Source organism: Nerophis ophidion, linkage group LG01 (genome assembly GCF_033978795.1).
Source record: "Nerophis ophidion isolate RoL-2023_Sa linkage group LG01, RoL_Noph_v1.0, whole genome shotgun sequence".
NCBI classification, from domain to species: domain Eukaryota; kingdom Metazoa; phylum Chordata; class Actinopteri; order Syngnathiformes; family Syngnathidae; genus Nerophis; species Nerophis ophidion.
Window position 1 is genome coordinate 57,972,035 of NC_084611.1, and position 14,766 is coordinate 57,986,800.

General features: G+C 41.7%; 1 protein-coding gene across 2 annotated transcripts in view; it reads right to left on the reverse strand.

The window, feature by feature from the left end:
• Positions 1 to 14,766, reverse strand: part of LOC133557516 (zinc finger protein Aiolos-like) — a 63,827-nt gene that overhangs the window by 7,320 nt on the left and 41,741 nt on the right. The window contains exon 7 of one of the 2 annotated variants that reach the window (XM_061908001.1): positions 10,025 to 10,153. In XM_061908001.1, coding sequence (XP_061763985.1) covers positions 10,025 to 10,153 — 129 coding nt within the window. The remainder of the gene's footprint in view (positions 1 to 10,024; positions 10,154 to 14,766) is intronic. The other variant, XM_061908011.1, reaches the window with a different exon arrangement.

The following is a 14,766-nucleotide window of genomic DNA, read 5'->3' on the forward strand; positions in this document are numbered from 1 at the left end:
AATGTTAGAACAGGGGTCCTCAAACTTTTCGACTCGGCGGGCCGCATTGTGTTAAAAATATTAGGCTGGGGGCCATTCTGTGTACATATACATATATATCTATGTATCCATCCATTTTCTACCGCTTATCCCTTTCTGGAGCCTATCTCAGCTGCATTTGGGCGGAAGGCGGGGTACACCCTGGACAAGTCTCCACCTCGTCACAGGGCCAACACAGATGGACAGACAACATTCACACTCACATTCACACACTAGGGCCAATTTAGTGCTGCCAATCAACCTATTCCCAGGTGCATGTCTTTGGAGGTGGGAGGAAACCGGAGTACCCGGAGGGAACCCACGCAGTCACGGGGAGAAGATGCAAACTCCTCACAAAGATCCCGAGCCCAGGATTAAACCCAGGACTACTCAGGGCTGTAGTATTGTGAGGCATATGCAATAATATATATATATATAGAGAGAGAGAGAGAGAGAGAGAGAGAGAGAGAGAGAGAGAGAGAGAGAGAGAGAGAGAGAGAGAGAGGGAGAGACTATGTCTCCCGGCTGGCCTGGGAACGCCGCGGGATCCCCCGGAGTGCGCTACTATGGTAAATTTTCTTGTCTACTTTAAAACCTGCCTTTTCCTTTTTCATACTTTGTAACTGAGCTACTGTGTGGAACAATTTCCGTTGTGGATCAATAAAGTTTGTCTCAGTCTAAGTCTATATATGTTTGTGTATTACTTGTGTATACATATATATATATATATATATATATATATATATATATATATATATATATATATATATATATATATATATATATATATATATATATATATATATATATATATATATATATATATATATATATATATATATATATATATATATATATATATACACAGCTCTCTAACACATTTTAAACGCAACATAACAATTACCCAGAACGCCATGCATCCATGACTCTTACTGGCTGTATTATACACCCCGCTAGCACTCCCCCCCCACCCTTCGGTGCGTCGCTTGAGGTGGCCGGGGTTGGGGGAGCGGGGTTTGGTGCTAGCGGGGTGTATAATACAGCCAGTAAGAGTCATGGATGCTTGGCATTCTGGGTAATTGTTATGTTGCGTTTATAATGTGTTACAGAGCCGATGTTCTCCAGAAATGTGTTTGTTATTCTTGTTTGGTTAGGGTTCACAGTGTGGCGCATATTAGTAAGAGTGTTAAAGTTGTTTATATCATAACCTTCAGTGTAACCGGTATGGCTGTTGAACAAGTATGCCTTGCAATCTCGTACAAGTAGCAGCGAAATGATGCGTCCGGCCGGCACGCAGGTTGAATGGTGTAAAGGCGGGCGTGATGACATGTTGTAGAGCAGTGGTCCCCAACCACCCATGCTGAAAATAATAACCATTATAACATTTTTATTATTAAATGTGCTTTTTATGATGGTATCCTTTCATCACACTCCATTCTTTACTGCATGCCATTGGTAAGTGCAGGGGTGAGAAGAGGTTTTAAAATTATTAGCGCCTGCTTACTTTTACCGCATGCCTTGAGTAAGCGCAGGAGTGAGAAGAGGTTTTAAATTAATTAGCGCCCCGGCGGCTATTCAAGGAAATACGGTAGGTTGAAAAGGATTCTCAAATCATTGTATTCTGTTTTTATTTACGAGTTACACAACGTGCCAACTTCACTGGTTTTGGGTTGAAGATGCATTCCATGACTGCTTCCAAAATGCCCATAAAAAGTGGTAGATTTCTCCTGCTTCTTTGAAAAGAGCAAAAGTAAATAAATAAGTAAATAAGTAAACAAGTGTCTCCGTGGTAATGCCAGTATAGTACACGCAAAACCCTCATATAAATAAGGCGATCTGTACCATTTTTCGAATTGCACACGCAACACGGCCACTAATAGTACACATTATTTTATAGATCGCACACTCTGTTTACCGCGTGGAGTTTGTTTTTTAGTTAATCCGGCTGTTTGACTGTAGCATGCATCTTAGTTGTAATTTTAATGACCAAATTTGCTCGTGTCGAAATGGCCATGTAAAATCACTAATGCTAATCAGCAGCATGTATCTGCCATATTCAATGTAAATTAGCATCGATCTCGCACATTTTAAAAAGTGGAGCCTCGCCGCACTTTGGAGGGCATTCTTCTTGCTTTTGTTATCATGGAAAATTATAACATTACTTCAAGTTAAAGTTAAAGTACCAATGATTGTGACACACACACACACTCGGTGTGGCGAAATTATTCTCTGCATTTGACCCATCACCCTTGATCACCCCCTCAGAGGTGAGGGGAGCAGGAGGCAGCAGCGTTGGCCGCGCCAGGGAACAATTTTTGGTGATTTAACCCCCAATTCTAACCCTTGATGCTGAGTGCCAAGCAGGGAGGTAACGGGTCCCATTTTTATAGTCTTTGGTATGACTCACAACTCACAACTTACCGATCTCAGGGCGGACACTCTAACCCAGGGGTCGGGAACCTTTTTGGCTGAGAGAGCAAAAAAGCCAAATATTTTAAAATGTATTTTCGTAAGAGCCATATACTATTTTTTTTTAACACTGAACACAACTAAACACGTGCATTTTTAAGCAAGACCAACATTTCTAGAGTATAATAGGTCTCTTATTATTTGTAATAACATTGTTATTCTGAAGCTATGGAGGGGGTGTGGCCCGCCGGCGTGCAGCGAACTGTCGGTGTGCCAAGACCGGCCTCGAAATCAGCGAGAGCTGCGTATATGGCCCACCTGAGCTTTGTTTATCTAATCACCTGTCGCTCTGTTATAAGCAGCAGCCAGGAGGAGAAACGGGGTTGGGGCTGGAGCCAGAGCGCGAGCGAGAACGAAAGAGAAAAATACAATTGCTGGAAAGCAACTGAAACGGGCTCTCATGTCAGTGCTTGGTGGTCTGAAGAACCCCCAGGAGGACAAGCCCCACACTAACCAATGATAAATAAATAACTTCTTAACGCAACTTCTTGAACAGGTGCGGTAGTAAACGGATGGATGGACTAAAAATGCATGAGAATTTTTTATGTTTTGAACATTACTTTTAACACTTATTACAAGTGGAATTATCCATTACTTATCATGTTAAGCAATGTCAGCTCAGATTTATCCGAGAGCCAGATGCAGTCATCAAAAGAGCCACATCTGGCTCGCGAGCCATAGGTTCCCTACCCCTGCTCTAACCACTTAGAGGCAGTACAGCTGAGTCCGCTCTGATGTGATGTCACGTGTAACAAAAGTATTGAAATATGGCACCGTTTGATTACCCCTGGAATTTGGTCAAAACCTATAAAATTACAGAATTCTGTACTCATCTTGAATGAAAAGTGAGGCAGTGCTGTATTGCGTTCATGCTTCATTCATTTGGATTAAAAGCATCCAATGTGGGTTAGTGTTCTTACTCATTTGTTGTATGCATACATATATAAAATTCATCCAGAATACCCACCTGTGACACAGCTGACAATGGCAGGCAGCAGAGACCGCTCTGTTATTTCATGGAGGCCAGCGACAGACTGACAAGCAAGAAGCTCAGACAGTAAACTATGAAATCTCCTCTTTAGGGACAAAACCACTAGTCGGTTGCACATACCGGAGTTGAAAAGGCAATACGGCGAAACGATTGACTTGTCCAAAAAGTAAGATCCATGTTGGTTGTGGGAGGGTTTCTCGTCTAATCTTCAATTACTCGACTATGACTGTACTTTTGTCCATATAGAGGAGCTAAGAGCATATAAGCACATTTATTGCATACTTTTCAAAGCGTGAAGTAGCAGAAAGAGGGTAGAAATAAATACATTTAAAAAATCCACTTTTTTTAAAGGGGTCATATGCTACATTTTCATATTGGATCCCACTGAGGCTTTATAGTACATGTGCAGTATGTGAATACATGGTTACATATACTGTAATATTATACATGGTAATTGGGATTTGTTATATATTGTATATACATCCATCCATCCATCCATTTCCTACCGCTTGTCCCTTTTGGGGTTGCGGGGGGTCGCTGGAGCCTATCACAGCTGCATTCGGGTGGAAGGCGAGGTACACCCTGGACAAGTCGCAACTTCATCACAGGGCCAACACAGATAGACAGAAAACTTTCACACTCACACTCACACACTACGGCCAATTTTAGTGTTGCCAATCAACCTATCCCCAGGTGCATGTAAGATAATATAATAATTATTATAATTATTATTATATCGATAAAACTTTAGTTTGGGGTACATGTTTTAAGTAACAAAGACTTAATTAAGAGTAATTTGGACACTAGGGGAACATGTTCTAAGTAACAAAGACTTAATTTAGAGTTATTTGGTTAGAGTTTAGGGGTTAGGGTTAGGGTTGGGGTTAGAGCAGGGGTCCCCCAAATTGTTCTAACCCAATGCGGCCCCCGAGTCAAAACGTTTGGGGACCCCTGGGTTAGAGTGTTAGAGTTAGGGTTGTACTGGTTGTATAATAAGCCCATGCAGAATAAGGAATTAATAAGTACTTAATAATGACTAATTAAGAGCAAATATTTTACTAATTTGCATGTCAACAAGCAACTAATTAATGGTGAATATGTTCCCCATTCAAAAGTGTTACCAATATATCAGTATATATTATATACTGTCTGCGATGAGGTGGCGACTTGTCCAGGGTGTGCCCCGCCTTCGGCCCGAACGCAACCCCAAAGGGACAAGCCGTAGAAAATGGATGGATGGATGGCTGGACTATATACTGTAAATATAATATGTAAATATTGCATATATGTTATATTTTATATTGTTTCTATGTTACATTTTTAGTCTACTTCATACCTGCATTATCCTTTCCATCCTTACCCTTTCCATCCTTTGTAACTGAGCCACTGTGAAGAACAATTTCCTTTGTGGATCAATAAAGTTTGTCTAAGTCTAAAACAGTAATAAAATATCAATGTTGAGTACGAGGCAAATTTGCATGCTTCTCCTCTTAGCCGACGAGCTTGGTTTTGTGCTAATGGTTAATAGCAAAGAGTAAATAGGATATTGGATATAATTGGAAACATTTTGGAGAACTGTGCTTTGTTACTGTAAGGTAGGGCCTTAGCTCCCCCCGTAAACGACAAATCGTGCCTTTTGACTGTTCAGATACCAAATTGTTCTCACAGGCACTTCGAGTCCTTTCATTTTCTCAAAAATCAACAGTGCGCCTTATAACCTGGTGCGCCTAATGTACGGCATAATTCGGGTTGTGCTTAGTGACCTAGAAGCAATTTTATTTTGGTACATGGTGTAATGATGGGCAGCACGGTGGAACAGGGGGTTAGTGCATGTGCCTCACAATACGAAGGTCCTGAGTGGTCCTGAATTCAATCCCAGGCTCGGGATCTTTCTGTGTGGAGTTTGCATGTCCTCCCTGTGACTGTGTGGGTTCCCTCCGGATACTCCGGCCTTCTCCCACCTCCAAAGACATGCACCTGGGGATAGGCCCCTCCCACCTCCAAAGACATGCACCTGGGGATAGTTTGATTGGCAACACTAAATAGCCCCTAGTTGAGGTGATGACATAGCGACTTGTCCAGGGTGTAGGCTGCCTTCCACCCATGTGCACCTGAGATAGACTCCAGCACCCCCGCATGACCCCGAAAGGGACAAGCGGTAGAAAATGGATGGATGGAGGGTGTAATGATAAGTGTGACCAGTAGATGGCAGTCATACATAAGAGATACGTGTAGACTGCAATATGATGGCAGTAAACAACACCAAAACTTAAAATGTTCCTTTGGGGGACAGCGTGGCACGTTTGGGAGAGTGGCTGTGTCAGCAACCTGAGGGTTCCTGGTTCAATCCCCAACTTCTACCAACTTCGTCACGTCCATTGTGTCCTTGAGCAAGATACTTCAGCCTTGCTCCTGATGGGTCACGTTTGGGCCTTGCATGGCAGCTCCCGCCATCAGTGTGTGACTATGTGTGTGAATGGGTGAATGTGGAAATAGTGTTAAAGCGCTTTGAGTAACTTGAAGCGCAATACAAGTAAAACCCATTTACCATTTATTTTTTGAGAATACAGAACATTACACACGGCGCTCAAAAATCTGTCAGAATGTTTTTAGTACGACTTTAGTAAGCTATGAAGCCGCATCGCTTGATGGATTGTCGGTGCATTAAACGAGTATTATTATGGTGTGTATAAGGACCGCAAAATGCACCTATTAGCAGACATATCTGCTGTTTTGTTTCGCAATATTACGCACAACCAACTTTTCTTACCTTCTGGTACCTGCTGATGTATATTTGGGATCTGCATTAGTCCTGATAATGTAGGCGCGTCTGCAATTGTAGTGCGTGCCGACACCGTATTCATAAGCATCTTTTTCTCTACCTTCTGGATTCTGATGCGTCATCTATGTTGCTGCTCCTCGATCTAAGCGCTGCTTTTGATACCGTTGATCATAATATTTTATTTGAGCGTATCAAAACAGGAATTGGTATGTCAGACTCAGGTTTAACTCTTATCTTACTGACAGGATGCAGTGCGTCTCCCATAACAGTATGACCTCGGACTATGTTAAGGTAAAGTGTGGAGTTCCCCAGGGTTCGGTCCTTGGCCCTGTACTCTTCAGCATCTACATGCTGCCGCTGGGTGACGTCATACGCAAATACGGTATTAGCTTTCACTGCTATGCTGATGACACCCAATTCTACATGCCCCTAAAGCTGACCAACACGCCGGATTGTAGTCAGCTGGAGGCGTGTCTTAATGAAATTAAACAATGGATGTCCGCTAATTTTTTGCAACTTAACGCCAAAAAAACGGAAATGCTGATTATCGGTCCTGCTAGACACCGACCTCTATTTAATAATACAACTTTAACATTTGACAACCAAATAATAAAACAAGGTGACTCGGTAAAAAATCTGGGTATTATCTTCGACCCAACTCTCTCCTTTGAGTCACACATTAAAAGCGTTACTAAAACGGCCTTCTTTCATCTTCGTAATATCGCTAAAATTCGCTCCATTTTGTCCACTAAAGACGCCGAGATCATTATCCATGCGTTTGTTACGTCTTGTCTCGATTACAGTTGGTACAAAATGCGGCTGCTAGACTTTTGACAAGAACAAGAAAGTTTGATCATATTACGCCTGTACTGGCTCACCTGCACTGGCTTCCTGTGCACTTAAGATGTGACTTTAAGGTTTTACTAATTACGTATAAAATACTACACGGTCTAGCTCCGTCCTATCTTGCCGATTGTATTGTACCATATGTCCCGGCAAGAAATCTGCGTTCAAAAGACTCCGGCTTATTAGTGATTCCTAGAGCCCAAAAAAAGTCCGTTCGGGCTCCAGTACTCTGGAATGCCCTCCCGGTAACAGTTTGAGATGCTACCTCAGTAGAAGCATTTAAGTCTCACCTTAAAACTCATCTGTATAATCTAACCTTTAAATAGACCTCCTTTTTAGACCAGTTGATCTGCCGCTTCTTTTCTGTTTTCTCCTATGTCCCCCCCTCCCTTGTGGAGGGGGTCCGGTCCGATGACCATGGATGAAGGTTGTCCAGAGTCGAGACCCAGGATGGACCGCTCGTCGGGACTCAGGATGGACCGCTCGCCTGTGTATCGGTTGGGGACATCTCTACGCTGCTGATCCGCCTCCGCTTTGGATGGTTTCCTGTGGACGGGACTCTCGCTACTGTCTTGGATCCGCTTTGAACTGAACTCTCGCGACTGTGTTGGAGCCACTATGGATTGAACTTTCACAGTATCATGTTAGACCCGCTCGACATCCATTGCTTTCGGTCCCCTAAGGGGGGGTGCCCACATCTGAGGTCCTCTCCAAGGTTTCTCATAGTCAGCATTGTCACTGGCGTCCCACTGGATGTGAATTCTCCCTGCCCACTGGGTGTGAGTTTTCCTTGCCCTTTTGTGGGTTCATCCGAGAATGTCGTAGTCGTAATGATTTGTGCAGTCCTTTGAGACATTTGTGATTTGGGGCTATATAAATAAACATTGATTGATTGATTGATTCTTATGTGGCATTCATCCTCCGCTGTTGCCATTTCTAATATTAAGTAGTGTAAAGTTCTTACTTATATGTGTCAGTAGACTAGCTATCGAAACACTAAAAACTGTAGTGGGTTTACTTAATTCACCCACGGAACTTTAGTTATTAGAGGGTTCCGGTCGGACGTTTTTTCACGGGACACATTTCCAGCGTTTATATTGCCATGAAAGCGCTAAAACATACCGGTGTGGTAAGTTCACATTATTCACCCAATGATATTTAGTTATTCGAGAGTTCTGGTAGGACGTTTTTTTATGGGACAAAGACAGTTAGGAGAGTGTCGGTGCCAGCAACCTGAGGGTTCCTGGTTCAATCCCCACCTTATACCAACGTCGTTACGTCCGTTGTGTCCTTGAGCAAGACACGTCACCCTGGGTCGTGGTTAGGGCCTTGCATGGCAGCTCCCGCCATCAGTGTGTGAATGTGTGTGTGAATGGGTGAATGTGGAAATAGTGTCAAAGCACATTGAGTACCTTGAAGGTAGAAAAGCGCTATACAAGTATAACCCATTTACCATTTTCCCTATAGTCCAAAAAATAGGGTAATCTGATGCTTGCTTTTCCATCCATCCATTTCCCACCGCTTATTCCCTTTGGGGTCGCGGGGGATGCTGGAGCCCATCTCAGCTACAATCGGGCGGTAGGCAGATTACACCCTGGACAAGTCGCCACCTCATCACAGGGCCAACACAGATACACAGACAACATTCACACTCACATTCACACACCAGGGCCTATTTTAGTGTTTCCAATCAACTTATCCCCAGGTGCATATCTTTTGAGGTGGGAGGAAGCCGGAGTACCCGGAGGGAACCCACGCAGTCACGGGGAGAACATGCAAACCCAACACATATAAATCCCAAGCGCAGGCTCGAACCAGGACCTTCGTATTGTGAGGCAGACGCACTAACCCTTTTCCACCATGCTGGCCTGATACTTGCTTTTATTATATCCATATTAGTGTCGGGACACAACCCTAATTCTTACATCTAGAAACAGTTTCAGGACAAACGGCACAAATGGATTTCCTAATAAAACTTTACACTTCACGTAGAACAGGGGTCTCAAACTCAATTTACCTGGGGGCCACTGGATGCATAGTCTGGGTGAGGCTGGGCCGCAAGAAAAGAGCTCTTTAAAAAATGTTGCATACTCTTCAGCATGTCTAGGTGTATTATGATGTTTCAAATTGTATCCCTTGTGCACCGCAACTTTTTCTGTGCAAATAAGACACTCAATCATATTGCCACTGTGCTCAACCAAAAAAAAAAATATTGCATCTCCCACTTTTCCTGGAATGGTCTTTGCACATCACTAACCCTTCTCGTCACTGCAGGCTTTGAAAAAGACATGTTTGGGGTTGTGGAATATATTTGTATTTAGCCGACGCACGGAGAATAATGTTATTTCCGCAATGTGTCGTTCCGCTTTTCCTCCCTACTGAAACACAGCGGTCGGCGGATAATAGCCGGGAAACTACCGGGATAGCGAGCGCAAAAAAGAGATGGCTCCCGGAGTGTTATCCGGGCTTCATCATGTGAGGCAATGCAAATTAAACAAAAAAAAACAATAATGGTTTGAATTTGTCCAGGTTATCGGGGACTATTATTACTGACGGACAGGTGTCGCGGTGTGACTGCAGCCAGGCATGTAAGAAAACCCTCGTATCCATGGCAACGTCTCTGTCGCTTTTACTCGTTTGCCGCTTTCCCATTAACGCAGGGGTAGGCAACCCAGAACGATGAAAGAGACATTTTGGACCCAAATAACACAACGCTATCAAGCGCCATTCATATAAAACTTGTGGGCCGCACTAACATTAAACTTTCATATTAAGTTGAGGGCCGCAATTGGCCCACGGTCTGAGACCCCTGACGTAGAACAACATGTACACGTAGGATAGGGCCCCTTTAAATACAACATGTATTTTCAAAAGTAAGTCAGTGTCAAATGTGTAAGGTTTGAAGGTCTGCCACTCACCCGTGAACTTCTGCGGCATTGAACTCTTGCGTTTGGCAACGTTGCTGGCGAGCCTGTCGAGCAGCAGAGCGCGCTTGCTGCCCATCTGAGTCCTCGGCGGTTGACTGTCGTCTGGTTCACAGAAAGACACTGAATGGAACGACATGAGAAGAGCTACCATTGTCATACTTACCTGGGATGTGTGAGAACAACAACTCGGATACCGGATATTACACCACCAGGAAGAAAATATTAATATACGATTAAAAGAAGGTCCTTTGACCTCACTTTCTGGTGCATTTGTGCTGTACCGGTGCAGGATAAGGACGTACTTCCTCAACACCAAGACACAATCTGGCATAGATGCACAACATTCGGTGACCACATGAGAACAGGTGTGTGTGTGTGTGTGTGTGGGTGTTTTGGCAATGCTGACTTAATGGGGACATTGCTCTGTTTACACCAGGCCAGGGCAATTATTTTTGACTCGGGGGCCACGTTTAGAGGAATAAATGTGTCTGGGGGCCGGTATATTTATTTTTAGGAAAACAAACTCTCACAATAATGTCTGATTGAATGCTGAAAACGATATGACGGACCGCCTTAAAAAACGGAATTTAATTTTAAAATTTTTCTATGAACGATAAAACACAGAATATTGACAAAATATGAATGTCACACCCCCTTTCGATCGACATATTTTACAATCAAGTGAAACACAACACAAATGCAACAAATAGTGAAATATAAATATACTTTCTATTCTATTCAATATATCACTAAGCTTTAGAACTTTGTTGTGAAAATCTCCTTCCGCGTCTGTGGAAATGTTTCCCACCTACACTGCTTGGAGCCTCGTCTGAGCTGCTGTGACGTAGATTACCATAGTAACTAATTAGATGACCATAGTAACTAATTAGATGACCATAGTAACTGGTATGTCATCCATTAGCGCAGATTCCAACCATTGAAATACTTTGTATCTTTGAAGAATTACGGTCAATAGAAAACATCACTGCACATCATAATGGCAGCTACAGTTTCCATCTTGAAGATCTAAAAAAAATATTTAGGAATGTCCGGCGGGCCTGATTGAAAAGCTCAAGGCCTTACTTTGCCCAGGTCTGGTTTACACACTTTTAGGGGATCTCTGACGGTATGGAGACCAACAAAAAAAACTGGTCCCTGAAAGGGAAACCTTTTTAAATGATAGTCAGATCCATTCTGAAGATGCCCAATTGTTTTTTAAGCTTTGGCTCATAAAACATGTTTACTGGTTAGTCAGAAAATTAATTTTCTTGAAAAGTGAAACATTTGTTATCCTGGCATAGATAGTACTGTGATTCTGTAAGGTATCCATCCTTAGTTAAAACTAATATCCATCCATCCATCCATTTTCTACCGCTTATTCCCTTTTGGGGTCGCGGGGGGCGCTGGCGCCTATCTCAGCTACAATCGGGCGTATTTTTCCAAAAACAAAACCTGGTTTAGTGTTCCTTAAGGATGGCATTTTCATTAAGCATGATTATAAAACATTATTACCTTAAGGTATGATTCACATTCAGATTTTTCAATCCATAGTTGGAGTTGTAGACAACTCCATTACTGCGAAATAGCAGTTTTCAGTATTGTCACAGAAGATGCAGGATTTGCTTTAACAGTTAAGTGGTGGAACTTCCTATAAGAGGACAGCTGTAGTGCTGTATTCTGAGGATTATGTCATATTTAATTTGAACTTTTTTTATGGTCCTCAGTAGTATCGTACACATTTGTGTGAATTATGCAAAATTATTTAAATTTGGTCCCCATGAGCCATGTTACGTAACTCTTTTTCCCCAGGGTCCCCAGTAAGAATGATCAGCACATTACTTCATCAATCCAAAGATTTAAAGACGTGTATGAGCTATTTTTTTTATGCCTCCACAACCTGTAGAAAGGCTGGTCCCCACAAATGATAATCAAAAACTTGGTACCCATTTCAAATAACCAGTGTGTGGGTGTGTGTGTGTGTGGTGTACTGCGTGAGCTGGTTGAAACAGGTGCTCTACATAACGACATGACTCTCCGACAGGCAAGGGAAGTGGTCTGTTGAGCAGTGGGCCACCACATCATAGCATGCATAACCTATTTTACAACTCAATAATAAATACAGGATTGATGAGCCGTTCTACTCAATCATGTGTCATTTGTGTTTCCAAGAAATACATGTATACATGCAGTTAATGGTACTGAGTTACTGAGTAAAGTATATATATATATATATATATATAAATATATATATATATATATATATATACACACACATATATATATATATATATATATATATATAATTTTTAAAAATCCTTTAAAAATCTTACTTTTTTACGTATCTGGGCGGGATAGCTCGAATGGTAGAGTGGGGGTGCCAGCAACTTGAGGGTTCCAGGTTCAGTCCCTGCGTCCGCCATCCTAGTCACTGCCGTTGTGTCCTTGGGCAAGACACTTTACCCACTTGCTCCCAGTGCCGCCCACACTGGTTTAAATGTAAATTAGATATTGGGTTTCCCTATGTAAAACGCTTTGAGTCACTAGAGAAAAATCGCTATATAAATAGAATTCACTTCAATTCACTTCTTAGACCAGGGATTCTAAAAATGTGGTAGTACGCCATCACATAGTATGCCAAAGAATCACTTGGTAAAGGTAGAGTGTTTTATATTCAAACTTAGTGTTACCGTTCAAACGGTGTGAAATGTTACAGTGGCCCAAAATATTAAATATACCTGTTAAATAAAACCTTTGCCTTGTTTTTAATGAATGTATAGGCCTACTGCACTATTGTATTTTAATGTCAGTCATAATGGTTGTCCTTGGAAATCCAAGTGTTTTCTGAGATGTTAATTAGGGAAAATGTTTGAGAACTAAAGATGTCCGATAATATCGGACAGCTGACATTATTGGCCGATAAATACTTTAAAATGTAATATTGGAGTGGCTGTACGGAGTGGTATATGGACGTAGGGAGAAGTACAGAGCGCAAATAAACCTTAAAGGCACTGCCTTTGCGTGCCGGCCCAATCACATAATACCTACGGCTTTTCACACACACAAGTGAGTGCAAGCACATTTGGTCAACGGCCATACAGGTCACACTGAGGGTGGCCGTATAAACAACTTTAACACTGTTACAAATATGCGCTATACTGTGAACCCACAGCAAACAGGAATGACAAACACACTTCAGGAGAACATCTGCTCCGTAATACAACATAAACACGACAAAACAAATACCCAGAACCCTTTGCAGCACTAACTCTTTTGGGACGCTACAAAATACACCCCCCTACCCCCTACTCCCCACACCTCAACCTCCCCATGCTCTCTCAGGGAGAGCATGTCCCAAATTCCAAGCTGCTGTTCTGAGGCATGTTGAAAAAAACTAATGCACTTTGTGATTTCAATAATAAATATGGCAGTGCCATGTTGATATTTTTTTTCATAACTTGAGTTTATTTTGGAAACCTTGTTACATTGTTTAATGAATCCAGCGGGGCATCACAACAAATTTAGGCATAATAATGTGTTAATTCTATGACTGTATATATTGGAATGGGCAATTAAGAGTTGAACAATATCGGAATATCCTCTAAAGGCCAAAAAGCCATTATCGGACATTTCTATTGAGAACCCTTGCTTTAGACCAATGTAAACATTAAGCTTATTTTCTGTCCGGAAAAAAAAGTGTTAAAAATGACACTTTAGTCATGTTGCTGTGATCTCACTTAGTCTCTTTACCCTATGGAATATTCCATAGAGAAACTAAAAAGGTTCACTCTTTTTTTTCTTTCTGTGTATTTATTGATATTTCAAAGATGCGCAGTCCTTTCAGCTAAACTATTATGTTCTACTTTATCCTTTTTTTTTAACTACAATTTTTGCTGAATCACTTCAATGTGCTCGCTGCAAACATGAACATTATGCAGATGCGATGGGGTTTCATGTACTTGCTAACTCCATGCCTAAAACTCCTTCCTGTTACTCTCAGTCCTGTTTACTCAAATGAGTCATTTTCAGCAAAAGTTGCCTGAAATGGGGAAATGCACATTTTGAGAAGTTTAAAAAAATGTCTATCATCAAAATGAAAGGACAACAGAAATAAGTAAGTTCATTTTGAGAGTCTCAACAAGTGTTATACGAGTTGCTACAGTAATGAAGTGAAGTGAATTATACAAATCTCGTTTCCATATGAGTTTGGAAATTGTGTTAGATGTAAATATAAACGGAATACAATGTTTTGCAAACCATTTTCAACCCATATTCAGTTGAATATGCTACAAAGATAACATATCTGATGTTCAAACTGATAAACATTTTTTTTTGCAAATAATCATTGACTTTAGACTTTGATGCCAGCAACACGTGACAAAGAAGTTGGGAAAGGTGGCAATAAATACTGATAAAGTTGAGGAATGCTCATCAAACACTTATATGGAACATCCCACAGATGTGCAGGCTAATTGGGAACAGGTGGGTGCCATGATTGGGTATAAAAAAAGCTTCCCAAAAAATGCTTAGTCTTTCACAAGAAAGGATGGGGAGAGGTACACCCCTTTGTCCACAACTGCGTGAGCAAATAGTCAAACAGTTTAAGAACAATGTTTCTCAAAGTGCAATTGCAATAAGTTGAGGGATTTCAACATCTACGGTCCATAATATCATCAAAAGGTTCAAAGAATATGGAGAAATCACTGCATGTAAGCGGCATGGTCGGACACAAACAT